Source organism: Varroa destructor, unplaced genomic scaffold, assembly GCF_002443255.2.
Source record: "Varroa destructor unplaced genomic scaffold, Vdes_3.0 BEIS01000004.1, whole genome shotgun sequence".
NCBI lineage: Eukaryota > Metazoa > Arthropoda > Arachnida > Mesostigmata > Varroidae > Varroa > Varroa destructor.
This window is the reverse complement of record NW_019211457.1, coordinates 29,844,342-29,872,296: the sequence shown is the minus strand read 5'-3', so window position 1 is coordinate 29,872,296 and position 27,955 is coordinate 29,844,342. Positions and strand designations below refer to the sequence as shown.

General features: G+C 39.3%; 3 protein-coding genes across 9 annotated transcripts; 1 reads left to right on the top strand and 2 right to left on the bottom strand.

Moving 5' to 3' along the window:
• Positions 1 to 3: 3 nt before the first annotated feature.
• Positions 4 to 13,061, top strand: Hem (Nck associated protein 1 Hem). Of its 2 annotated transcripts, XM_022803069.2 has the most exons (13): positions 5 to 611; positions 5,559 to 5,762; positions 6,273 to 6,472; positions 6,670 to 7,164; positions 7,554 to 7,692; positions 7,906 to 8,208; positions 8,476 to 8,681; positions 8,818 to 9,219; positions 9,377 to 9,624; positions 9,790 to 10,023; positions 10,693 to 11,154; positions 11,426 to 11,649; positions 11,856 to 13,061. In XM_022803069.2, the coding sequence occupies exons 1-13, from the start codon at positions 498 to 500 to the stop codon at positions 12,069 to 12,071; spliced, it is 3,447 nt and encodes a 1,148-aa protein (XP_022658804.1). In that variant the 5' UTR covers positions 5 to 497; the 3' UTR covers positions 12,072 to 13,061. The 2 variants fall into 2 exon arrangements, with proteins under 2 accessions (XP_022658806.1, XP_022658804.1); XM_022803071.2 differs by lacking the exon at positions 5,559 to 5,762 and having other exon boundaries at positions 4 to 611.
• Positions 8,817 to 15,251, bottom strand: LOC111249337 (dnaJ homolog subfamily C member 17). 5 transcript variants are annotated; one of them, XR_015326796.1, is made up of 5 exons: positions 15,146 to 15,251; positions 14,148 to 14,368; positions 13,337 to 14,011; positions 11,962 to 12,083; positions 8,817 to 11,603 (listed from the first exon to the last, which is right to left on the bottom strand). XR_015326796.1 is itself a non-coding variant. In XM_086987629.1 (4 exons), exons 2-4 carry the CDS (start codon positions 14,331 to 14,333, stop codon positions 12,081 to 12,083), a joined length of 864 nt encoding a protein of 287 aa, XP_086843755.1. In that variant the 5' UTR covers positions 14,334 to 14,368; positions 15,146 to 15,251; the 3' UTR covers positions 8,817 to 12,080. The 5 variants fall into 5 exon arrangements, 3 of the variants coding, with proteins under 3 accessions (XP_086843755.1, XP_022658816.1, XP_022658817.1); XR_015326795.1 differs by having other exon boundaries at positions 11,962 to 14,011; XM_086987629.1 differs by having other exon boundaries at positions 8,817 to 12,083.
• A 4,098-nt stretch (positions 15,252 to 19,349) lies between these two features.
• Positions 19,350 to 23,714, bottom strand: LOC111249282 (innexin inx7-like). Of its 2 annotated transcripts, XM_022802919.2 has the most exons (4): positions 23,230 to 23,714; positions 22,256 to 22,433; positions 21,144 to 21,702; positions 19,350 to 19,643 (listed from the first exon to the last, which is right to left on the bottom strand). In XM_022802919.2, the coding sequence occupies exons 1-4, from the start codon at positions 23,430 to 23,432 to the stop codon at positions 19,615 to 19,617; spliced, it is 969 nt and encodes a 322-aa protein (XP_022658654.1). In that variant the 5' UTR covers positions 23,433 to 23,714; the 3' UTR covers positions 19,350 to 19,614. The 2 variants fall into 2 exon arrangements, with proteins under 2 accessions (XP_022658654.1, XP_022658653.1); XM_022802918.2 differs by lacking the exon at positions 19,350 to 19,643 and having other exon boundaries at positions 20,610 to 21,702.
• Between the last annotated feature and the right edge of the window lie 4,241 nt (positions 23,715 to 27,955).

The following is a 27,955-nucleotide window of genomic DNA, read 5'->3' as shown; positions in this document are numbered from 1 at the left end:
GTCTGTTGTTTACACAACTGAAAGGGGTGTTCCTTTCAGCATTCGTCAGTCTAATCCGTTTGTGAATCTGTATGCTACAGCCGAACTTGGCCTCGTATACAGCCGACTGCGGCCTACCCGTCGAGCTAAGCGACTAGGCCATACTGGCTGATCTAACCGAAATTTAGCTGCCCGTTGCTCCTCTCGAACCAATATGATGACCAGCTCAATGTTTTTAATACCTTTTCGAGAATGAAATTGGCAATTTTAAGACTGGTAATAGTATTACCAGTAGTAGCTGCTATTGGCGCTTTGGCAACTGGCAATAATGGAGCGTTCGGAATAAGTTATAACGGCAATGTCTCAGTCGGAGTGTAGCTCGAAAAGGAGAGAGGAGTTTCACGCGGAACAGAACGAACGAAAAATCCGTGCTACCTCACCGTCGTGCTTTGTTGTTGTCTAATGTGCCCTGGCCAATTTTAGGAAGCACTTATACGCACGCACTTTTACCAGCAGCCATGGCGACTATGACTCGATCAATGAACGTCTCCCAACAGAAGTTCGCGGAAAAGTTAACCATCCTTAATGACCGTGGGATAGGAATGCTAACACGAATTTACAACATTAAGAAGGTAAGTTGACAAAAAGGACATCGATTTGATAACGATGATTTGAACATAGAATTATTATTTGTTACCAGAAGCACAGTACCAACTGCGGTAAGCGCTCTGTCCACTGGATGCTGACTGACATTTAGATGAACGTAATACCTCATAGTTGCAGTGTTAGGCGTTGCTTTACTATTTAGCGTAGCGGAACTTGATTAGTGGTGCGTTCTATGTCGTTGGGAGCATCCGGCGGATGATATTAATTTATTTCTGAGGCGTAAAACCGCTTCTGTTTGCCCACAGTGGACTAGTTGATCCAGGAGACGATTATGACCGCTCATATCGCACCCACTATTCGATTATATTTACTTTTTAGGTTATACTGGGCTTCTGGTTAACTAAAAATAAAGGGAAGTTCTACTCAAGCATTTTGTGTTATTGTTTGTTCTATCGAAACTTTAAACTTACATAATTTTATATGTATGAACATGCGAGACTAGTTGCTTCATGTAAACTATCTCTCCAGTCAATGAAAAAACAGGATTTCAATAAATATTATCTGCCAATTAGTTCGAATGTGATTTAATCGCGCCTTCCTGGTTGTGCTATAAATGAGTTATAAAACCGCTATTAGTTATGATTTGAAAATACGCATACTCTTGCACCAACTACTTTGCTGTTTGGAAATTCATAATTAAACTTGTTTAGTAAAAATCAAACTCCATGTATGCGTCTATCATATAGACGTCAACTGGGTGCATGATGTTAAATATTCAAAGCTTGAAAATAAAACTCTCACTTGATGGTATCATTGTATCCGTATATACAAAAGATATCTAAAGAATGTTCAAAAAGGAAAGCCGACGATAAGAATATAATTTGTTTCCAACTAATGATTAGATGAGCGAATTTATCCCTTTAGAACATTTGCCTATAAATCTTCTTGTTTCGGGTTTACATATGCGTAAAGATGCAGTCTATTTATAGCTGATGCAATTTTGCGTAACACACATTGCGTTATATATTGGTAAGTTATTTTTCAAGAAGAGATTATTTTTTTATAATTGGGATGTCTGTGCTTTATTATCTGTTCGTAGATCGTTTGATCTTTGTGTAGTTGCCAGAAACTATATTTTAGTGGTTTTACATTGTGGTTTAAGTTTAATAGTATCGTTCATAAATGTTACAATGATGCATTCGATTTGACAAACAATGTTCAAGAAAATGTTTTTGAGCGCTAGTGGCGTTATTCAGTTTGCATCATTTATAGTAGGTTTTAGTAATAATAATAACTGCAGCCCGAATATATCCAATTTGACAAATGTTTCACGTCCGCTTTTGGTGTAAAGCCTTGCTTTGACCAGCTTCGGCTGGTTCCCAGCATGAGTATATTCAATTTACGACTCCTTCATTCGCTCAAATACTACTACTATCGGTAGTTAAAGACTATATGAGATGTGTAATGACAGAAAGTAAATCGTAATCTATTGAAATTATGATGTGATCAATGTAATGAGTTTTGGAATGGATGAATTGATTTATTTAGGCGTTGGTAGAATGTGCTTTAATATGATACAAGGAACCAATCATTTGACCCCTGAAAAATACCGACTGGCAGTCCTGCCTAGGGTACGTCGGTTTTTTAGCACTGGTACATCGAAGCTCGTGGCAATCAAAGTCAAACAATTAAATGCGCGCGTCTTGAAATTTGTAGACTTGTTCCTGTAAAGTCCAAGCAGATCAAATTTTATCAATTGCATATAACGCAATTTAATCAAATAGAGACTGAGATGGGCAAATTGAATTTTCGTATAAATTACTCTCATCCGGCGAAGTAAAAATTAAACATTTGTTCTATTACCCTTTTAAGTATAAAGCTTTGTTTAACAATGTTTATATATGATGTATCATAGTAATATTAATCTTCCCAAGAAGTTGAATTAAGTCTATGCATTGCGAAAACACAGGAAATGAGATTTGAACTACATTACTTGTGCTGAAAACACTTGCTTTCAAAATCCATAGGATCATGGACGCGACGTGCAGTGGCTTTTCTGTTCAATTGCATTTGGCCCGTGCAATCCTTTTAGACGAGCTTTTAAATTCGTCATGCTGCTTCACAGATTCCCGAAACGCATATTGCCGGACTTATCCAAGTTTTATCATCCGAGATGAGAGTTCACATATGAAATCTATGAAGCTGCAAGACAATCATATCAGATAATTATTTCCGGTAGCCATTCATCTTTTTACCTTCTATTTCGGTTTTCATAAAGCTCTTATGATCATCCGCTGACAGTGTGACTTGAGTTTTTCGGTCGGTAGTACTGTTTTAATTTAGCACTGCTTTAGATAAGTGATCCCTTATACAACACGAAGTGTATTTATACCTGGTTTTGAACGGTTTTGAAGCCAGAGTATTTCATTATGTGTCTGTATGACCATCACGGGAAAAATGCGATATGGTCCAGCGATGTCTGTCATGCCTGTTTTTCATGACTACTGTTTTCTAACTGTAAAGCTGTTTTCCTAGTCGGCAGTGAGCGCCGTCCTAGTCGACATTCATACCGCCGTACTTGTTGTATCACGTCGTGGTCTACCGGCAGACGTAGCACTACAATTCTTTACTTGTAGAATATCAACTTACTGCTGTGAGTTAACATTGATCTTCACCGTGCGCCGGACAAATATATCCATTGCCTCTAAAGTCATGCACTCTATTTTCGAAGTGCGTGTCAAAAACCAACCAAGTCTATGATACTGTAAAATATTTCGAATATAAATCTTACTTCAATTTTTGGGGAATTACATTTGTCCGAGGTAGCACCGCTGCGATGTAATCCAGAAATGTTGAGGTGCTTTGCTAAATAAAGAACTGGCTCTTTGTTTTCAAATTTAATCTAATATCGCATGCAGTAGAACCAAATGGACGATTTTTATTTAGCATTTTAGTTTTACTTACCTTTGCGTGTTTGGCAGATTGTATGAAAATGACTTCTGAAAAGGCATATTCAACCTCTGACAGCCAGATCGAAAGAAATCAGAAAAGCAGTTTCAAGCTAGGATACGTATTTGCGCAAAGTATGGAGTTGTATAAGACAGATGAATACTGTTACCACACTGATGCGTATTGTCATTATTTTGGCTGGTCGATTTATTATTTACCTAGCATTTGTTATATTTATGATCGTATAGCTTAAGGCTGTTCTAAGCTGTACCAATGTGACATAGCTAATAGAGCCAACTTATAAATGCAAATATGTTCTTTTTTCAGCTACGGTGTGGCTTGTTACATTTGTTTATTATCAATCGTAACTATTTTTGCTATATCTGTTGACATGTGACATACAACATTGCAATTACGAGATCCCAACAGATTTAATTAATTAAAGATTAATTTTTTTAATGGAGAAAGCTTTTTCCGATGCTCCTGATCCGGTCGCCCGCATCGTCGCATATAAGCATATGAATAGAATCATTCTGTTCCAGCACAGTTATATTGAATTATTATAAAATTGAAGTATTTAGAGCGCCTAGCATGTTTGGTCTTTTTTCTCTTCTAAACCAAAGGACAAACAAAAAGGCGTAGCTCAGAAAAACACAAAAGAGAAAGCAGCGTTAAAAAGTCTTGCATAAAATAACAAGGGAGACGGCCATGTTACATTTTGTGTGCTTATGCATTTCCTAGTTTTAAAGATTTACAATTCTCAGGAAGCAAAAAGCGCGCTTTTTGAGATGTGACATTTCTGTAGGCCACAAGCTGTCAAGAAAGAAATAGAGACCGTAAATAACCAGTTAATTCTTCCATTTTTTTTCAGAATGGGATTTACCTTATTATTGAGCTGCGTAAGGGCGTATTTAGGTGCTTTGTAAAGCTTCCTTACTTCGCATTAAATCTGCGCGTTGCCATAACTAAAACCAAAAATGGCAAATCTTCAATTCAAAAAAGTTTTAGTCGCAGTTGATTGCCGTTAAAATTTCGTTCATTTTTTTTATCGTATCACTCTTGCATTGATTGCCAATTATTTAATTTGACCTTAACCATATTTCGTATCGTAGAAAAAATCTCAGGATAGAAAATTCTTTTTGACGTAATTCCACAGGGCCGGGGAGACTAGCCAATGTCGCTGACCTTTTTTAGAGATATGTTTTTCTGTTACCAAATACGTCCCTACAATACCTATGTGCAAATACATTCATTTACCACTTGTTGCCCATTGGATAATTGAACTTGATTTATACAACAAGATCATATTCATGCGAAGCACAGGTGGCAGCAATTTTCGCAGTTGTGGAAGTGGCGGCATGTTACATTTCCAACACACATGCGAAATCGTCTTCCAAGTTTGGTTCATTACTTAGTCATCATTATTTTCGTTTTGGTGGCACGAGGGCTACGTTACCCTCTGCAGTTATATTTAAGCGACTCAACTACGTAAGTTATGAATTAGAAGTGTTATGCAATATAATATGTGGGTATGAGATACCAACGTTCCGATTTTCAAATAATACCGATATAGATCATCATGTCGCGTTACATGTACATCATATATACAATGTAGTAAGTTGTTGAAAGCTCCCTGCCTTTTTTGTATTTTTTTCGGTTGGTTTATACAAATGTTTATATAGAGAGAAATTATAAGACACCATGTGTAGATTATAATAAACTACAACATGCCTTACACTGAAGCTGAACTTTTGAATGCTATATACATTAATTTATGGCTCGAATCTTCTTGTTACATGTGTGTAAAGTGATAATGTTACACATACTTGAACATGACTTACTAAGTATTGGTTGTTACGCGTTTCAGGAGTTAAATATTGATTTAAATAATTGCGTGTATTTGGAATTTTAGCCAGCGTAGGGTGCACCTGTGCGTGAATTTGTGTCGATCTTTGTATTGCATTATCTTGAACAGTGTGATTAGGACTTAACTTTGTGTTGTCTGCGAACATTCACTATTTTAGGCATGTGGAGATGCAAAATCTAAACCATCATTTCTATCAGACAAAAGCTTAGAGTCGTCAATCAAGCATATTGTGAGACGATTTCCAAACGTCGATATCAAAGGTTCGTCTGCTCAGCTTACTCCCGTCTTCCAAATCAAGCAAGAAATCGTCAAAAGCTTGTCTCTCTACTATTATACGTTCGTGGATCTGCTTGATTTTAAGGTAATTGAGCCATATCTATATCAATTGTTATCCATCCTGTTATTAAAGCCGTCAGCGACTTTTTTTTTCCTATGTCCAGTTCCCGTCATCACTTAAGTGACCTGTCACTTATCGGTAACATGTCTATGAATATAGCACGAAAATGAGGGGAAAAATGAGCTGTTTGTCGCTAACTCTTAGCGCTTAATATTTTTTGTAAATGATCCTGTTTAGGAAAAATTAGTCCTTTTAGAGCATTCCTTGTAACCCGCCAGAATCATGTAAAGTGAACATTTTCGATGAAGCTTACGTCTCTAACAAATAAAGATTAAAAACAGCCAATGATGCTGATGACGTTTAAAAATAAAACATCTTTTTTCAATCTAAAAATTTTGCATCTTCATGAAATCTCGTTTCAAGTTTAAGCACTGCTCAGATGCATTTGTCGTTTCAAAAACACTTAATGATTTCTCACCAAAATGTAATAAAAGATCTAATGATTTTTCAATCACTTTTGCGTTTTCTCTACAGGATCATGTAAACGACCTTTTGACGCATCTGGATATGTTCCTAATGGCACCAAATATCTCCTTAAATTTCGACCTGACGAAAGCGTATTTAGACCTCATTACCACATACGTGAGCTTACTGATACTGCTTTCACGCGTAGAGGACCGCAAAGCCGTTCTTGGATTGTTTAATGCAGCCTACGAAATAATACATGGCCAGTGGTGTGTGTTAGCTGTATATTTCTTTGCCTAATGTACTGTGAAGAACATATATAGTCAGCAGTTGCTGAACATTTTATTTTACTCATTTTTAAATAAAAATACATGTAGGAGATACATTCTTACCTTTTTCATCAAATGCGTTCGTTGGCTGTTCTGATAAACCTATTCCTTTCTTACCTTATCATGTGCTCTTATAGTGATCAGAGCTTTCCTCGGTTGGGTCAGATGATTGTCGACTACGACCCACCTCTCAAAAAATTATCAGATGAATTCGTGCCACATTCGAAGATGCTGTATAATGTGCTCTCTTCACTTGTACACGTGTTTCCGCGGCGAAACTTGACAGCAGATGACTGGAGAAAAAACTACCTGTTGAGTCTTATAGCACAGCCGAACAACATGTTAACACCTTCGCAGACGGAGACAATCGCCTGCGAGTACCTTTCCCTTGAATCGATGGAACGCTGGATTATATTCGGCTTTCTGCTCATTCATCCGTTTGTCAATCAACAGCAAGGTCCCGCAAACAAACTGTTCCTTGCGGCACTCAATAACGGCTGGGTAGTCACACTGTTTCGTGACGAGGTTCTTCACGTTCACGCATACGTCCAGCAGTTCTTTGAAGGAATCAAGGGCTACAACAAAAAGTTGACAGAAATTAAGGACAGCTACAACACCGCAGTTCAGCAGGCGTAAGACTTCTACCTGTATTAGCGATTATGTTTGCCCCTAAATATTAACTCCCTAGTTTGCTTACAGTCGTTTGAAAAGATTTCTCGCTGGTTAAAGAAGACCTAGTTTAAGCTATTCATTACAAATGATACAATCGAAAATGTAATACTGGAACATCATTTCTATTCTCTTACAGTAAGTATCATTTAGAATCATACATTTTCTTTGATAGGTAACTTTGAACCAAATGAGACATTCACAGTATAACGCATGTATGACAATAACTTTGCCGACCAGTATAGGCTTGCTACAGAGAAATTATCGGTTATTTGCTCCACTACACGCAGTTAACTAAAATTAAACACGCATACATTAAATTTCTTTCAATCTGTTCCATCGGTTACTGCAGACCCTACATTCATCGAGAAAGACGAAAGTTCCTTCGTTCGGCGCTGAAGGAGTTGGGCCTCCTGTTGTCCGAGCAGCCAGGTCTGCTAGGTCCCAAGGCGCTCATCGTCTTCATGGCATTATCTATGGCTCGCGATGAGGTATTCAAAATCCTCGATATATCAAATACCATATTTAAGATAATATATATATAGAAAGCGCAGAACAGTACAGAATATGAAGCTCCAGAGATACCTATTATAAACATATGCCATTACAATGTTTTTTTTTACCTGCCTATTTCACTTAGCAAATCTAAAATAAGCATTTTTTTAGCAGAAGTTATTGACGACAGTTCATCTGTTACGTCTCAGGTAACTTGGTTGCTGCGACATATGGATAACCCGCCACAAAAGGCAGCCAATAAACAGAAGAATCAAACAAACGACGATCTTTTAGATCGACAATTACCCGAACTTCTGTTCCATATAGAAGAGCTCCGGGGACTCGTGCGGAAATATAATCAGATCTTCCAGCTGTACTTCATCCAGTACCTTGCAGGTTTCGACGCGACTGCACTCAATATAATCCTGTCTAATATGCAAAGTCTTCCCGAAGAAGACTCGCTGGTCTTGTCTTCAATTTGCCAAACAATTTCATCAATGAGCGTTAAACAAGTAAGCATTTTTGGTGACATTACTCTTTTTCTGAAAGGGGGACAAGTTTTGTCCGCTATCAGATCATCTGTACTCGACGACAAGCCATTTTTTAAAATGAATCCGGTTGAACTATGCCAAAGTAACACTACCAACGTTCAAAGGCAAAGTTAATACGATCCTCTATGTTTTAGAGTAACCTGTCCAAGGAGCATAAGCAAACCGTCTGACCATAACCATGACCGTAACCATTTAACTAATATGTCATCTGGGTTTTGTTTCGTTCAGGTGGAAGAAAAATGCGTATTTGACTTGAGAGGCCTTCGATTAGACTGGTTTCGTTTGCAAACTAATGCCGCTTCATCGAAGTACACACTCAACCTCGAAGGACGCTCGGATCTTGCCATACTCATGAACACGATCGTTTTTCACACGAAAATGGTCGACTACCTTGATAAAGTCCTTCAAGAGACCTCGGACCTATCCGTTTTTTGGTAAGCCTTGCTTCCAAATTGAAAATATCCGCATTATATTTTATACAGCTATTACGGCATAGCAGTCAGGCGTATGCAACGATTCTTTCAGTTAAATCTTGGTATTTACTTGTATTAAATTCTCTTCTATATGAAGTTTCTTCAACCGAGCCTTCGAAGACCAGTTTCACCAGTGCCTCGAGTTTCCTGCACAAACCCGTTACGTCGTGGCCTTTCCGCTAATTTGTGCACACTTCATCTCGTGCACACATGAATTGTGTCCTGAAGAGCGCTATCACATCGGTGATCGTTCGGTAACTATGGCGAACGCATTCCTCGATGAGATGGCCAAAGAAGCCAAAAATATTATTACCACCATTTGCGACGAACAATGCTCATTGTCTGATCGACTTTTAGCAAAACATGCGGCCCAACGTATTGCGCACATGTTGCATCGAAGAAAACGAGAGAAGAAAACTGCCAAAAATGGCCCGCCTTTACCTGAACCAGAGGAGCCTGGCATTGAGAGCTATCGAAGGACAAGGCTAGAGCTATCCACGTATGTTATAGCAAGAGTTGCGAAAACTTATTGGAAATTAATATGATGTAGTGAACAACGTTAGGTTAATTTATTGTTGCAGAAATGTTACTTGAAAAGCGAATGGTAACCCAAGATTAGCGAAATGTATTTAATTTTTCATATTGGATGTTTACAGGATGGACAAATTGCACATGGCTTTGACTGAAGTATGCTACGCTATTAATTACTGTCCGACCATGACGATATGGGAGCACACGTTTGCACCTCGTGAATACCTTGCCAGTCAATTAGAAATACGCTTCGCTAAAGCTCTCGTTGGTATGGTGATGTTTGACCAGGAATCGGGTGATATTGCCAAACCCAGCGAACTGCTGAGTTCTGTTCGGGCTTACATGAGTGTTCTCCAAGGCATCGAAAATGTTGGTAAGTAGTGTAAGTACACACATTACATATACTGTTAATTGTTTTAACCTTTACGCTGCAAAGTTTACATACAACCTTTTTTATTTTTTAAATAGTCCTACCACATATGTTCCCATACATGAAAGGTAGCGGGGATTTATGAGTACAACTTTGTGTTACTTCCAGTATCCATCGACATAACGCGCGTCTTCAACCATGTTCTTCTGCAGCAAACCCAAACGCAAGACCGTAACGGGGATAAGACGATCACGTCCCTATTTACTACGTGGTATCTTGAAGTGCTGCTACGCAGAGCCACTGCGGGACACATTGTCTTTTCGCCGTTCCAGAGATCATTTGTTACAATCTCGCAGGATCCTCAGATTCCATACACAGCTGAGGAGTACTCCGACGTCAATGGTAAGTAAGAAACGAGCTTCTAGATTGACATGTTCTTTGCTGAGAATGGTTGCTATTCTCTAATCAGTAATGAATGGATCAGCAATAGTAAGTCAATGCGACAAAACGCGCCTAGTGTGCATGTGTGTGTATATGCTTCTATGTAGAAATTACTAGAATAACAGCAAGGAGGTAAATTTTCGATGAGTTTTTGCTTTTTGCAATCCTCTGCATAATCTATTGGATCTTTAGTCTAACACAATAAAAAACAAGTGCCGTAAGCTCAAAAAAAAACATTTTTTTACAAGACAAAAACCTAAGGTTCTTCATGTGATCAATTTATATATAAATATTTACTTTTATTTCACAATTTTACCAGCGGGAATCTTACGTTCTACTTAGTCCCATACCTTATTGTGGACGATTATTCAAAAATTTGTAAAAACACAAGAAGGCCACTAGGAATAAAAATTCCAAAAAAACCCTGTTTGTCCCGCTTTCTAAAAATAATCATGTCCCTTATACATTTTTCCGCTAATTACCATTTTGTTAGCGACAAGCGAAGAGATACTTTATGAGCTGTTATTGTTTTAAAATTGGAAATATATTTTCATATTTTCTTAGAATATTTATCATGTATTTAAGAAATATATATTTTTTTCTAAAAACAACGTTGTTTTCCTATACCAGAACTTCGGGCTTTGGCTGAGTTGTTAGGACCGTACGGGATCAAACATCTAAATGAAAGCCTGATGTGGCATGTTGCCTCTCAGGTATCAGAGCTCAAGAAAATCGTTGCACAAAATCGCGATGTGCTCGCCGAGCTTCGGTCGAGTTATGACAAACCGGATAAGATGCGTGAACTAGCAAAAGGCCTGCAGATGGTTGATAGCGTTTTACAGCGAATGACGATCGTCGGCGTAATATTGTGCTTCCGTGAGCTAACTCAGAATGCTCTGCACGACGTTCTCGAGGATCGTATCCCGTTTTTGCTTAGCTCCATCGAGGACTTCCATCAAGGTGTGCAAAACAATTCGAATCCCGCAAATCAACTTGCCAGTCTCAGTGTATCCGAGATGGCTGTATCAGGTGGTCTAGAATGTCGCGTCGATCCCGCACTCGTACAGGCGCTCCGTCAGCATGCAAAGAATGGTCAGTACAAATTCTTCGTTCGTTCTTAAAGAGCAGCCTCTACTGATATACTAGTACATAGATATAATATGCATAAAAAATAAATATTTACAGGTCTATTATATTATTAATAGTTACTATCCGTAGCAACATGTACATGGATGTTGATATACTGAAATTGGCTTGGAAATAAATGTTTACTAAAACATTTGCATGCGTTAATAACAAATTTAATAAAGCTTATTACCCTATGTTTTATTTATTTTCTGAACATATTTCTGTTTTACTTCAGAGGGACCTGATGAGGAGTATCAATTAGCGTGCCTGCTGATGGTGTTTTTAGCAGTCGCATTACCCCGATTGGCCCGCAGTGAAGCGTCGTTGTATCGACCACCGCTTGAAGCACACCAAAATAACATCCACTGCTTGGCTCAAGCCATCAATGGCCTCGCAGGAGCTCTGTTCACGCTCTGTGGACAGGGCGACATTGAGGAGAGATTAAAAGAGTTTCTGGCGGTTAGTTACTCGTTATGTTTTTGATTGTATATCATCGTAGAATATATTTCATTAAACTAGGTGTTAGTAGTCTAGTTATTTAACCCCTTATGTACTTAAAAGTTAAGTATGGAAGTACCTAACTTTTCCGGTAATATATTAACTTTATTAATAAAATGTAGTATTTTATATATCGTTGCAACCACCTATTCTTGTTACTGTTTCAGCTTGCCTCGTCGTCAATGCTCCGACTAGGGCAAGAAGCAGATAAGGAGGCTATTCGCCACCGCGAATCGGTCTATATCCTACTTGACCTTATTGTGCAGGACTCACCTTTCTTGACTATGGACTTGCTTGAGTCTTGCTTTCCCTACGCGCTCTTACGAAACGCCTATCATGCTGTCTACAAGCCGGATGCCATGATCGGCCACGTACCTGCGTAAATCCTTTATTTACTTGGTGCGATAGAGACGATCACGGATGCGGAGACAAGAGGAAAAAATTGTAAGAGAAATACGAATCATACAAGTACCGCTAGTCCTGGCGCTCAAATACAGATGAACATGAACATTATCTAGGTGTGCCGCTTAATCTTTGAAGTTACCTTACCGGAAATAGGTTGGTAGCCAGACATCATACTCGATCGTTTTTTATACTTGATGACTTGGTGCCGAAACGAGAATCAGCATCTAATTGCCCACATCGACCTAGACCTTTGCTTCAGTCGATAGGAAAGTTTAGCAGAAAAGGGTACGCGCATGTTCATAATTGGGACAGAGCAAGAAATGCTATGGAGAACCCTACGGAAATGCCATCAAGCATGGAGACGCAGACGGTAAAAAACGGCGAGAAATGAGTCGAGCTTTGAGTAGATAATTAGGTAATTCGGTAATTCTTACACTTACGATTATTTCATAATGACACCTGTTAAAGTCGACTTTCGTACAAAATACTTGCCAACCCATGCCCGAAGAATGAATGGCTAGAATCTGCAAATTCGCAGAAGTGTATCACACAACTGGCGCTAGCCGATGTCACAGTAAATACTAATTGAATAATGTGTCGGCTATTAGCTACACTGCTACTAAGTCAAGGTCCTACTTCAACACATTACTTTAACGTTGAGTTTTATCGCACAACAATATTGTGGACAAAGGAAGGAAAGAGTTCATAAAATGACACAGAAAACCTGGAAGGAGAAAATTAAAGGAAAGTTTCGGAAATAAGTTGTGTCGCAGCAGTAATATAAACGCACTAAATAACGAACGCTGTTTTGAATAATAATAACAACGAGCACGATTATTATAGTATATTTAATCGAATATTACCTGTATATAGTCTTCGTAAATAGTATGAACGAATATATATATATATATTATATATATATAATCAATGTATGAATGTAGATGATTGAATAAACATAGTCAAACGTATTCCTGTTATTTCCTTTACTGCACGTATTGAAGGCAAACGTTTTATGGTGGCAGTCCTGATACTTAAAAATAAGCTTAGTCCATTATTTCTATTGATTAAGGCACTCACTTTCACAACTATCTACACGTACGAAGTCATGAACTACACGAAATTCTATTTGTCTACACACTGAATTTCAATTGTACCTAAATAATATACATATTTATACACGATCAGTGACACTAGCACTGTTAAGCGAATTGGGTGACGACTACAAAAGCTCACTTTGTCGCACCTGTTCTTGCGCCTTTGCTCGCATCTTAGCCAGGACCATATTCTCGAAATCAAGGTCGTCTTGAACCGACCTCGCCGTACCTGGAGGAAACGTTACTTTCGAGCTAATCGAGGCCTGCGCCTCCTTCGGACCTGTCCCCGACGCCCAGCTAAGCATTATTGGATTCCTTGAAAGGCCCTTTTCATACCGGTGTGCCGACTGTGCACTGCGAGTTTCTTCGAATTCGACGATGGCGCTCCCAGATTTCTTTCTGGAAACTACCAGAACTGCAATTTTACCATATCGTTTAAGCAGTCGTCGCAATTCGGGCTCATCGTAACTGCCTAGCTTTGAATCCCATTTGATTTTAAGCCTAGAGCACTCTATCTCCGCAACAGCTTGTTCTCGCGCACGGGTTAACTCTTCGCGAAGCATTTCCCGCATACGGCGATTCTCTTCTTCTAGAGTTTTGGATCCCTCTTTGCGAAGTTTCTCAATATCTCTCTGTAGTTGTCGCTCCAGCTCATCCTCGGATAGCCTGACTTCCTGAGCTCCTCTTTCACGAGCTTCTAGGTCTTCCTTAAGTTTCCGCCGTTTTACATCTAATTCTCGAGCCCGTAGTAATGCGTTCTTTTTCGCTTGAAGCAGCGTATCATATCGGGCCCGAGTGACCGGGTCTGACAAGATTTCCAGTGCCTGAAAAAAATTCAGCCAATGGTCATGCCATCCTCCATAAAGGAATATCGTAAATTTAATAACAACGAGTGTCTAAAATACACGTATTTAAAAAAGTCTGCTAGTATTATGACGCAATAATAGTTGCACTGCTTACATCGGTTAGCTGCTGAAAAAGTTGTGCACTCTGCGGATTATCAGGATTCTTGTCTGGATGGCATTTCAATGCCTTCTTGCGGTAGGCGGACTTAATATCCTTTTCGGCAGCGTCGCTCAATACGCCCAGTAATCCATAAAGATCCAATTTCATGAGATCAGCTGCCTTTTTTTTCTCCGCAGCCATTTTTTCTTCGGTGACTGTGTATTACCTGCGCACTACTAACATGTAAATTTAAGACAAGTCAATTTGTCTTCTAACTAATCATACCAAATAAACACATGATACTTTAGACTACTTTAACTCAAAGTAAAAAGCTATGCGTAATCAGGTGTTCGGACTTAACCGTATACGTATTTTCTGGGCCATGTATACGCGTTTATGGGATCATACGGCATCTATTATGGTGCATTTGTCTAAGTTTCAACTCTGCAGAAGCGCAAACAGGTAGAAACAAAACGTACATAATCAATATTCAATATGTAATTCACTATAAGTTCCAAAAAAAGTTACTGTAGCTAGAGAATGGCAGCGTCTTAGCATCATTCAGTGGGCTCAAAAGACTAGTTAGTTTTAAACAAATTTGATGAGCTTGATAAACCGTAATTTTTGCTCTATTTTTTATATTGGCTTATTGTAATTATGTAAACAGCCCGAAACACTATTACAAAGCTAATATACGTCTCAGGGCGCTTCTAACAATAGAAATATGTGCCATGGCAGAAGAAAATGCACTCGAACGTTATTTCACTTGGCATATATTTCATTGCGGCAAACTAGTTATACGGACATTCACAGACTTTTCATCAACTACAAAAATCATGAAAAATTAGTGGTACTCATAAAATATTATGAAAGAATACGCTTGTTTAAAGTAAACGTAAAAGACTGTATTATATTGCGCCTAATATATTGCAATTTAAAATACTAACTAAGCAAAAGAGTCAAGTAATAATCGACTAGCTACAATTAGACAGTGTTTAGATCAATCTACTTACCAGAGAATAAAATTATATTTATCTCTGATGTCCCTTTATAGGAAACATAACGCTGCAATGCATTAAGGATCAAAAGTTGTTATGTGTCCTCAAAGCAGACGATGCCCAAAGTAAACAGCGGCACTTTATAAGCACTTGAAGCGGTATTTTCAAACCGCCCGAGTGTGTCAAAATTTCCAATATTTAAAAGCATCAAATTGTCCTATCAATGAAAAATAGAAATCCGCCAAAAAGTAAAAACGAGCTTTGTATTCCAAGGTTGCTACAGCTCAAACGAGGGCTCACAATGATAAGTTAAGGATCTACAGCGTATGTCGTACATCTAACTTGTTTGTAGTTTTTGTAATATGAACATTTTCCATTTGTACATAAAATACGTAATAATAAACATCTATGGAGGCTCATTTAAGTAGCACATAGGCGTAGATATTCTCAGCAAAAGTTTGTGTCATATTTTCCTTTGAATGTAGAAATTTCATTTCCTAAAGGCTTGTTCTTGGAGAAGAGCTTATTTCTGCGTAAGTCGATTTTCGTTTCAGGGTTTAAACTTTTTCTCAAAAGCATATAATTTAACCGGGTAATTGTGTTTTTCTTTTTTTTTTTTTTATTTACTTGTATCTAGAATACCCGTTGATTTGTGTCGTTTCCACCCTTGACATTAAAATCTGTAAGAAATGAGTTTTAATTTTAGCTATGCGAGGGGCCATTGATAGGTATGCTAAAATGTTGACAAAGTATAGGTACATGGCACCTATGAGCATATATGGCCAGATCAAGTACATTTAGCTTACTTAAGGAGCTAAAGTTAACAAAGAAATTGATTAGCTTATCTTTAGAATATGGACTAGCTTTATTGCAATCTATAACAAGTTTCGTTTGCAGTTACAAGTCAAACGCGTTAATAAATGCGTTACGTTAAACTACTCGATGGCACTCACGATAGCTCGAAGCTTGGTTTATTTCGAATAAATAGGTAATTCATATCCAAGTCTCATTGTCGAACGTAAGTATCAAAAGATGATTTACTTACTACTTCTATCATTTGCTTAGTAAATAAACTGAATAATAATTGGATCATCGATATTTGTTTAAATATTCATTAGGAAATGGAATTAATATACACAGGCATTTTAGCCCATCCTTAAGTCAATTGTCAATGCCCTTAAATGCCGTTGCTTGTTATACCATAATATTACTTGCTGCTTTAATTTTGTCAATCGCCAGCTGGCTTTTTCGCTGCTGAATTTCTCTGCAGGCGGAGTTAGATAAGCGATGAGCGTATGCAACTCATGTGAAGGTGCTCGGCATATCTGTCCGTCCCGTTATGTCCATGATCAGGTCCCCCAGCTCGGCACGTCTGTCTACCTAGTCCATCGAGAGTGCGCCGCATGGTTAGCCAAGTTGCGGTAATAGCTAAAGACCATGACCATGCTAAGATGTCTAGACGGCACTAAGCAACATGACTTCCGTGGGTGTCGGTTCTCGATGAAGGCTTTGATAGCGAAGACTGGGCCTTTGACAAGCGGGAGCAAGGCAAAGCGCGTTTGATTTTTCTATTCAACCAAATCAGCCATTCATTCACTGAACAACCCGAAGTCTGACTTCAGGTGAAGCTAAAGGAGAGGTCTTACAGCTTGAGTGCTAGCGCCAAAAGAGTGAATCGGAATCAGCAGTCCCTGAGATATTGCTCTCGATATTTGCACGGTCTCTGCTGTGCTGAATGGGTGCATTCCGCTAATTAGGGTGTCGTTGTCTATGTGTCATCCCTTCTAAGTTTTTCTGAAGCAGTATCTTTGAAAAGCAAATGACAAGATACCGTGTATTTCACTAAAGCCTTGTAAAAGAAAATACCGCACCATCCATCACGTTTTTCTGCTTACCATTCAATAACTATATGTTGTACTTGATTCGCGGTTCAAAAAAGCGTAACTTTGCATGGGCTAGCTGAATCCATGTTAGATGATTGCAGGGGCATTTTCTATTATGACGTGCGTTGAAGTTCTAATGTTGATCTATGGCCATGTTTTTGCAAATGATCAATAAACAAACAATTTCAGGCTATCTTTTCGTTATTTCACAGGAATAATATGTAACCCTGTTATTAACAATGCTTCATCTTAGCTTTAATCCAAGACGGTTTACTTCAACCTAATCAATTGGTAATTGCCAACTGACAAAGGCTTTCACGTGTTTACAATGAAGTCCGCCTCTTTTTAGGAGGCTCTCTATGAAAGTCTCGTGTAATTTACTTACGGCAACTTTGGAGGCTACAGTTTTTCTACTGCTATCCTTCTGCGTATAAAGAAATCAACAAGTTAACGATTTAGAAAGCAGGGTCAGCTCTATTATTAGAAATGACGTCATGTTATTTATGCCTGTCGACTCAATGCCATACACACTGTACAGAAACTGGAATACGGACATGTACACGTTGATATCTCCAATAATTAACTAGGAACATATAATTTGTTAGCAGTGCATCGGCTTAGCGCAGTCGATGCACTGTCTTTCTAGTACTTATTGGACGCTGGGCACTATAAGATATGCATGAGGATAACGGCAAGTCAGTCTTTCCATTTTTCTACTTGCTTATTCGGACCGCGGGTACGAATACGTAGGATAGTTAAATCATCCATTATTATGCCCTGTTCGAACTTTCCCCGGAGGAAACGATGGACTGCTCATTGGCTAGCGGCTTTACTACACTTCTTCTGCCCCTACAACGATCACCAGCGTCAACGCGTGCTGTGCTTTTCGTTCGAAGCTACAGTTTGCTAGAGGCTTCTGCGGGCCTCGAATTTAGTCAAGTCTGTGACCTAATGAAAAGGAGAGATCAATTCTTATTTCCTAGAAGGGAAAAAAGTGAAGGAGTACGTGGAGGCTGTATGGAAGGTAGCGCAAACGACGGCGGTTCGTGATCTAGGAGCGTTGCCTATGCTGGCCAGAAGGTCTCTAGCACTTCATAAGTTCCTTAGCATGTGCACGTATGCGCTGCACGCGACTTGGTCCATCTATTGATTTGCCCCCGCTTTCCGCCCAAAACGCAAAAACAAGCGTGTCGGTTAGCATACAAGCCTAACAAAACCAAGATTTCGATCGTCGGCCTAAAACACTATTCTTGTATAGCTTCGCCTAACACCAGCGCATGTTACTTATTGATTTTTCAAAAACATCTCCGCTGGTCCGACTGTTTTTGTCAAAGGTCTTAGGTGGGTGATTCAGCAAGGAACAATTATCGATAACGGCTAGGTACTATATATGTAGCATACAGAGGATTAAGAGTCGTCCGTACCTAAAAGTGATGAAACCACTTAAAACGGTAATTCTATGTAATATTTTTTCTTTTGCGTATATAAAATTTGTCAAAAAACCTATATGCTTTAATATTGTATAAAGTTATTGAGGATTTATTTCTGAGAGACATATATCATATCAACTTACAGAAAAGCATAATAGAAAAATACACTTTGCCTACATATAGGGCAGCAGGAACTTTAGGTGCACGCCAATAATTTTAATGTTGAACGAACATCTTTTCCTCACTGAAACGTGACGTTAATTAATTTTCACATGCGCTTTGAGTAACTATGCTAGTAAAACTTTGCTATTTTAAAATGCGGTCAGTACGTTTCATACTACTACTATAGTACTATAACCGGGCTTTTCTTGCGTCCTCACGCACTTGCCTCAGCGCTCAATTTCCAGGCGCATTTCAAACCCAATGGGTTCCAGTTTCATTTCTGAAGTGATTGTTATCCAAGAAGTCCCTTTATGTAATATAATAAAACCATTTATTTTGGTGATTACTTATGCTTTTAAACGTATTCTACGGTTTATTAATGATTTACTTAGATACTTAATTAGATTAGCAAATAATGAATTTATTTGCTAGTTTATATATATATACACTTGCAAATAAGAATAGAAGCTAATAGGTTAAAATGATTGGTAGGAGAGCCAATAAACAGAATAGGATCCAACGAGTAGCCCTACATGTAGACGGACATCCTCGAGGTGCTTTTCGAAGAACGCTCTGTCGCTTGGCGGTTTTTCAATGACGATTGACAAGTTCCCATGGCAGCATATATTCACACAGCTATAGATAGATTTTCCCTGGAACATTTACTTCAAACGGATGTAATCCTAACCGAACCGGTGTCGAACACAAAACTTGTGCTAATTACGAAAACGACAGAGGTTTGTTGTATTATAGTGACTAAAATCGAAAGCAGGTTTTCTTTATTTAGTTACGCTTGTCGTCCTTCTTAACCTTTTAAACTTCCTTATATAATATAGGCTACTTAAAAAATGCCACGTTTTCATTGACTTCATCTTCAACTCCTGAGTCTTCTTTAGCTTTTCGAATCTCGCAGCTGAGTTAAATGGTACTACTTCCGGAAATCGAAGTTCGAAAGCTCTGGCCAAGATTAGAAGCAGCGCATAGGTCCCTCAAACAGCACCGAGCGTCGTCAATTCAGAATCGATCGCGGACCGCTTTCTGCCGAATGTTAAAACTTGCACGTTAGGCTACATTTTGATATCACCTTTTCGATCAACAAACAGACTAACAGATAAGTTTTATAGGTCTGATATAAATAATAATAATTGGGTATAAATAATTAACCAGGACTTTAAGCGACTCTTTTATACGCAAACTATTCACGACGAACTTATTTTGCAAATAGTTATTGTAGGTACTTTATTAGTTATAACTTTATTAACAAATGACTTCCTTTGTTATTTGCCTACTCGAGCCCATGACGCACTATAAATAACAAAAAAAAAACCGGTGACATTAGCTGAAGATTATTGAAGTTATCCTGCATGACCACGGTTGCTTATTTTCTCAAAGTTGGCCGAGACGAACGGGCAGATGCTTCGTGTCGTATGTGGTAATTTGAATATTCTGTGCGCATTGGGAATAGGGACATTCGACCACATGAAAATGTCAAGAAATCTTTGCGGTAGGCTACCCCATAAACAGCCAGCTAATGTTAACATTTAGAGACAAACACTCCTTACAGCAGAGGATACATGAACGTCATCAAAAGCTACGGTCTACTTTTCTGTTCCATAGAACTGTTTTGAATATCTTTATGTTAAAGGAGGCCGATCTCTGATCATCCTAAAACTAAGCTACCTTTACTTCACAAAGTTGGCCGCATTAATTACATCCGCCGAATTTTATTTAATTTATGCATATTGACGATGATTTTCTTGAAATTTTTCGTGTATTATACTCTTTAATTATTGGCTATCTTTTACTTTTTCATCTGCTTTCCGTATACGGACTAACGGCTGTAATCCCACAGTCTACTGATTCTATTCTGATTAGTTTCTTATCAGTTGGATCCACAATTACGAGGTTCAATTTCTTGAGCTGACGAGGCCGTAACTCTCGACATGTTGGATGTTGCTATTATATTATATATATTATTCAGTAAATAGGCAGTGTATAATAGCAATAACAAATAGATACTTGCTTTATTGTGACACGTTTACTCGTTTTCACTGTAGTCGTTTTGCAGTTAGTCCGATGTAACTTTTAAGAGAGTCTCTAAAATTTCGAAATGACAAAAATATTGCACGGCACGCTCAAGGTCATATGAGACCAGAATTGGAAATATCAGCCAAAAAAACATACTGATTGGATAAACTGAATACTATATGATGTGTTAAGCAGCCGGTGACTTTCACAAAATATTAACCTGAATAGTTTGTACTGACTAAATTTTTAGAGCTTTGAAGGTCGGCATTAGAAAATATCTGAAGCGCGTATTTAGCTGAAGACCAGTTGCTGTTCACCATATTTACCATAAAGGTACCTAACGTTACCACGAGGCCTTCAAACCTATTTACTGACTAGTTACACCCAGATCAAACTATAACTTAATATTTGAACTTGATATGCGTGCTTTACTGATGGCCTTCATGAAATCTGTGAACAGTAATGAATTGTCCAAGCTATCCTTAACGAATTTCAAGAAAAGCCACTCGCCTTTAAGGAGTTTCATCTGAGTGCGACTTTTCCCAGTACTTAAGATTGCATTGCGAAGACGCCACGACGTCATCGATACCGTCACATAGATAATTTGCAGAGCGGACACCACAAGCGAAAACATTAATACGGCCCACAACAGAAGATAGATCTTCTCGATGAGGACATTCATAGCTAGCAGGCAGAGAGCATTGATGTACTGTATATCGCCCGTGGGACCGTACGCATGGAGCGTACATTTGGCAGTCTTAGGAAAAACGGCATCAAGAACGGGCTTACCCATAACCCACTTTGGAAATAGGGTAATAAATTGATTGTCGAGAAAGCTCTGCGTCAGGCTTACCTGCGCCACGGCGTTTATGAAATAAAGAATCTGACTGAATATGAACCAATTAACATATCGCTTATTGTCGCACTCAGGACGAAGTGTAAACAGAAGGGCAAGTTCGCTTATACGAGGCTCACGCTCATTCATCGGCATTGTTTCAAGTTCATATAACCGCTCAAGAAGTTTTTGAACTCGGCCTCCTTCCATGGCTTTCCAAAGTATTCGGGGTACCTACAAAAGCAGTGGATAGAACGGTTAAATAATTAAAATAAAGGACTACTTCGTCTAGCATGTAAAAACGTATTGGGAGATGACCCTATGTTTAATACAATATCTGTGAGTACTCTCTTCAAAGATTGTGATGAGGAGACAGAAAATTAAGTTTGAGCAAAAGACATGGCGATTTTGTTTTACGGTTTAAAAACAACGGTTGTCTGTTTCTTTCTTAAAAAAATTATCGCATATCTTCATTCATCGTACATGTTTCAGAGTATCGGTTAGCAGGAGGAATAAAAAGCTATTTAGAAGCAGACAGACAAGACTGGTAACCACCATCTAGGACCACCTATATCCGAACGCAACAAGCTTTGCACAACTAACATGAGAAGTCTCGCTATTTGTCATAATCGACTTGAAATCAATCAAACTGACAGAAACCATAGACATGGTTTTTTGACATATATATAATGTTATACGAACATTTACGACTAATGCCTACCTATTTACATATTGGGATAATTCTTCTGAAGCTCCGTTTGACGGCAAAAGATCACCTGAAAATTACCTGAAAACATGCAGCTTGCATAAGTAGGCAAAGAGTAACCCATTGGTAATAGCGTATATATACGACGCGATTTCTGGAATCTCCATAAATGTTCTTCACTCCTGGGAAAATGTTCTCTTCTGCAGATGGCCCATCAACGATAAACATCGACTGTGCGTAACACCACTGTTTCAGAAGACTGAGAAAGAACATAGCTCCATGTTGACTTATGTACTGATATATTAGAGTACGCACATACCTATATGGTATCATACATTTGCACGTGACAACGTCATTACACCGTATGCGGATATCTTATTTAACGACGTAACTGTTCTTCTGTATCATGATTTTCTGTGACAAACAAACAAGAAGGAAGTATCAACCAACTTCTACCATATTAGGAATAGGGTACTAACAAATGTAACGAGTAGCTAACTAAAACCCAGGCACAAAACGGGTAACCTCTCTTTAGCGGTTACAGCAGGTTTTTTCAGTTTTGACGAAACTTCCACCAACGATTTTTGGGCATTTTCGGAGCTTTTAGGTTTAACGATATATTCAGGTTAGTCGCTTTGTAGAAGAGCAACAGCTTCTGATCTGAATTTACCTTTGCTAATCTTCTAGCCCGTTGTGCCTCACCTAAGCGAGCTGGCATTTTTGCATTTATACGAAGCTTTCTAAAAAAAAAAAAGTATTCTCCTAATCTAGAACGATGGTACAGGCGCGGTGACTTTTAGTGGAAAGTTCAGTGAAATGTAGTCCATGCTTTTCATATCAAATGACTATTGGACCTGACCTCACGCCGGCAACGTGACGTTAATCCTACGCCGAAAGCGAGGTCAGCGAATTTTCACTCATTTACCTATTACTATATATCCAAACAGTGTCCAATGACTGTTATAGATAGAAAAATTACAGGCAGTACCAATATCCACTGAAAGACGCCGCGCTAAATATCGTAGCAATAAATTAGCAATTTCAAAGTTACTCACGAGCTGTCAATCATCAGATTATCTGGTCTCATGCATTCTATCGGTGAGTACCAAGACGTTACCCCAGTGAGAATGGCGCAGGCCAGTATCACTCCAAATGCCAGCTTGTAGTGTATAGCACTGAGCACAGTGTCCGTTGTGTAGTCAGATTTCGGTTGGAAGTAGCGCACGGCAGAAAATAGGACGCCGTCTAGACGAGACATTGTCTGCAGGTTCTAATTAGCTAGTTAAACTGAGAAAAACTCTGTATAACATTGGATAGTCAGTTTTCAATTTTTGATACAACGGGTAGCGCCATTAACAAATTCGTGTGGTACTCTCGCACGGATTTTTTGACTTTAAACGATAAAGACCTAACTAAGGGCACTTAATTGTAATATTGATCGAATGTTAAGTTAGTAAACGAAGAGCATAAAATCACGAACTTCTTCACAAACTTCGTTTCTAACTCAATTGAATGGCAATTGGCGAGCTGCGACAATCAGTTGGCGAGGTAAGACAGTCAAAGAAAAGAGGTAGAAAATCCGTCAGTTGATATGTTCAAATTCTCGCGCGAGAAAAAACAAGCACGCCATTTAGCTTGATTAATGTAACGTAGGATTATTTAAAAAAAAAAAAAGTGCGCTTGACATTTCTGTAACGGCTTTTACAGCTTTTTTTGTTTAGCTCTTTCTAGAATTTAGCGCTATAGGTTAATATTTTTAATATAAGGACTACGGATGTTTATGAAGGCTTCCCGGCACCAAAATTGTATCAGATTCTATTCATGAGAAGTAAGCTGAATTTTTGACTAAAAACGATTTATTGGAGTGAGCCATAATGATCATATATTGATTTTTAAAAATTGTTGAGTTATATCATCGAAGTAAACCACCGATTTAGAGGTTTTACTGTACTGAAAATGGAAAAAAAAAAAAAAAACGAACAAATATTTACGCTCATGTTTCTTTATTTCATTTACATCAGTCATGTAGCATACGCCACTGATAAATGCGACCCCTGGATTTCTCCGCTGAGAAAAACAAATACTCCTATATAAAGCGAAATACTCGTGGCAATGGATTACCATTAAGTTGAAATTATAGTTTTTTTCACAGCAAGCTTATATATGGGGCTGTAAAGGGAAGACAGACATGTTTCCTCAAACGGATACCTAAATAGGTTTTGACATCGTTCAATGACTCTCGAAGAACTACGTTACCTTCATATAGAATTTGTTGAATACAAATTGACTTGATAAAAAGCTTAGAGTGTTTAGGCTGTGTGTCACGTTACCCTGAACGATATAATTGCGGCTGTTGCTCAATAACAAAGAAAATCACTGGACGAATGGTAGTGGTGTGGTTCGTGGAGATTTTAGTATTGCGCCTCTGAAAAAAGGATGGCACCTTTACAGATATATTCTATAACAAATGCAATAGGCAGTTCCTTTTAGGTATGATCCGACCATCATATTACTGATGAATGAATATGGCTCACAATCCTAGTTAATCATGAAATGCGTGCTGTGGACCATTCTATTAAGCCATCAGGTTACAATGACAGACCACTTCTATCTTAACGTCGCGTGGAGGGCCGATGTTGCGGCTGGTCGGTTACGGAAATGTCTGACAACGACTGAAAGAACGAAATAGAAGGAGGCCCCTACAGACAAAAAAAAACACAGAAAACACTAAACGACGAAAAACCTATGAACTACCTGTGTAAAGACAACATGATGAAATAGAATTAACGACAACAAATTCGATAGACATTGGCCTCAGCGGCGGTGGCGGCGGCGGCGGCGGGCATTACGAATAAGGACTCGACAACACACCATTGCTAGTCATCGGAACGCAAAGCTGCACCTCCTCGGTTCGTTTTTATCTTTCATTCTCAATAGATTCCGACACAGTACACGGCGGCGTAGCTCGCGTTCGGTCGACAGTAGATGCAATATGGCGAGGAACGCTAACAACAGACGATGACGTTGAGGGGGTTACAATTTTGCGGCGATACCACCGCTTCACTTTGCTTCATTGGCCTGGAGCAGCAAAACAGAAAAGGCCGAAGAACGCTGCTCGGAGAGCTACCCGCCGACAAGATAGGGCAACAGTATACAATAAAATCCACGTTCAGGAGCTCCGAAGTATAGAAGAGCTGACGCACCACCTTCACAGAAAAAAGAAAGTCAAAGTCAAAATCAAAAGCGCCAACCGAAAGCACGCCATGTGTAGATAGCATGGATCTAAACCGAGGAACGTGATAGCGCGAGTCGTTCGACCTTGCTACTGCTGTGCCTATCGTTTTTCGCGTTCTGTGTGAGCCTGCTCTTCGGTCCGAGGCGAATCCTGTCTGCCTACTCATACAGAAGGCCGCAGAACAGAAGTCGTACTCAAAAAGACACATTAGTAAAGTCAAGTACAGGGAATTGGCAGTAGTCCGTTAGCAACGTCACTTGCTGGTTGTGAGGGCGGTTGTAGGCTCGTTGGTACGTTGATGGCAGGCCTGTGTGCGATTGATGTGCGCACCCGTTGAGATGGCTGTGTGCTGGGGCCTGAAGCAGGAAGCGAGCCTCAGTTTTGCGTCTGTAGGAGAATCAGACGTAGACTTTTTGGTGTATAGTAGCAAAACGGCCGGCGAGACTGCCTGACACTGGATCTAAGATAGCATACAAAAGTAAAGCATTAACGGGGAACATCGGTATTACGAACGTGCTTGGGTAAACTGTGACGTAGAATGGTAGCTGGCATTGGAACCGATTTTAGGAGCAAAGATAACGATGGCACTGGTAATATCACCATCATTATGGTATTAACAGTGCCCAACAGCTACTCAATAATAAAAATGTCCTGGTTAAGGTTAATGCGGCCTCATGTTCATAAGCATGAATTTTGCCAGAAAACTCGGGTGCAACGTAATGTAGGTGATCGGCATGAGCAACAGATGTGAGTGGGGTCTGGTCGTCATGACGAGCGGTAAAAAGGCCATTGCACAGGCGATGAGCAGAGTAGCACATGTCCGAACAGCAGAACAAGCCCAGCATGAGTATTATCACGAAGATGCTCTATTCCCCACAAACGTACAATTCAAGGATCACATCGGATCTTACGTAGCGTTCGTCATTCGAAGCGTCGGCAAATATTTGTCTAGGGGCTGAAAAGAACGCTATATACAATTAGTCTGCATGTTTTCATCTAAACCACATCAGAGAATTATCGCATAGTTGTTTAGAAGAATCGTTATACGGTGGAGAAGGCCTTTTGCTTATCGAAGAGGATAGCTAATGTACTTTCATCAAAAGACAGTGTCCATAACAAGAACAAGGAACGGTTAGTTATAGACTGGAGCCATTAAGCCCGGAAGATAAGGCAGTTAGCCTTAAAAATTGACGGCGTTTATAAGATGCATATGAAATGTGTGCTGTTTGGGAGCATTTGGTGTGTGGCACGACAATATACTAGCATAGGAAGGTTTACTGTAACATAGCCTGGAGCTAAATATGTGCTTTAAAAAGCTAAGTCAAGCATAAATAGCGAGAACAAAACTAATATTGGGTAGCTAAATGAAGATCTTTCTTCAAGCTAATGAACGTGTTCAAAACCGTACAGCAAGTTCCTCAGTGTTGCTTCTTATTCTGTCCTCTGCGACTTCAGCCCAACTGATATTCCACTTAGACACCTATTAAATTCAAGCTTAGTTCGAGTATCCTAAAGTCGAATCATCTATGGTGTCAGATGGAATGCATTATGGGCCGCTGCTATACGCTATCGCTGTCCGCGTGCGAGATTTCCCTGCACGGTCCGTCGCCCTGAGTCGATCGGCTGCCTCGCGTGGGAACAGTTCCCATGCCTATGAAACCTTATCCACCACCTCACTAGCGTCTCGGCAAGCCCCGAAAAAAAAGTGGTAGCTTCAGCGTACCATGTATCCGAACCTTTATTTTCTTATGCCACGCGCGCGCATCAGACGTAACCGTTCGAGAAGCCGGTGAGTGGGGAAAGTGGCCATACAAATGTTGTCGATGAGTGTAGAATGCAGCGAATGGCAGAAAGCGGCGAAGAGAAACAAGCTTTGTCAAGCGTCAGCTAGCTTCAGACGGATCACCCTCATCGGATACACTTTTTAGACTCATTATTTTACATAACGAACAAGCACGCTACTCTTTTCTTTAGTATTTGACTACACCGGGCCTATTCAACAAAGATGAACTGGATTTATAGTTGCGCTGCGTAGCAATTTTTTACCCATTTGCGCCGGGGCTAGTAATCCTAAATATGAACGCCATGGACAGCATGTGACTGACATGACGTTCTATGCTGCAGATCACAGGGATACTGATAGCTGTTCACGTTCGGATCTGAATGCCTGTATGGTGTAATGGTAACTTATTGTCCTATTTCAAGCATTACTAAAGTGACCTAGGTTTAAATATGTGGGCAACCTGGCGGAGACACACTTCAGTTCATGCTAGAAAGAGCCAACCTTCTGAAACAATGCTTGACAATTAGGTAAGTCTGAACTTACACATAAACACACTTTAATAAATCCAATAAAAATCCGACCGAAGGACTAATGAGTAGAGTACTCTCTTCCATCCTCGACCCCTTCCGATTACCTATATTGAGCCAGCTACCTATAAACTCTTAAAATATCGTTAAAACCTTCTACTGCTGGTTCATAGCTGGATACGGATACATGGACAGACACTAGAAAATGTTATTTAGTCCTTCATTTACTGCAAACT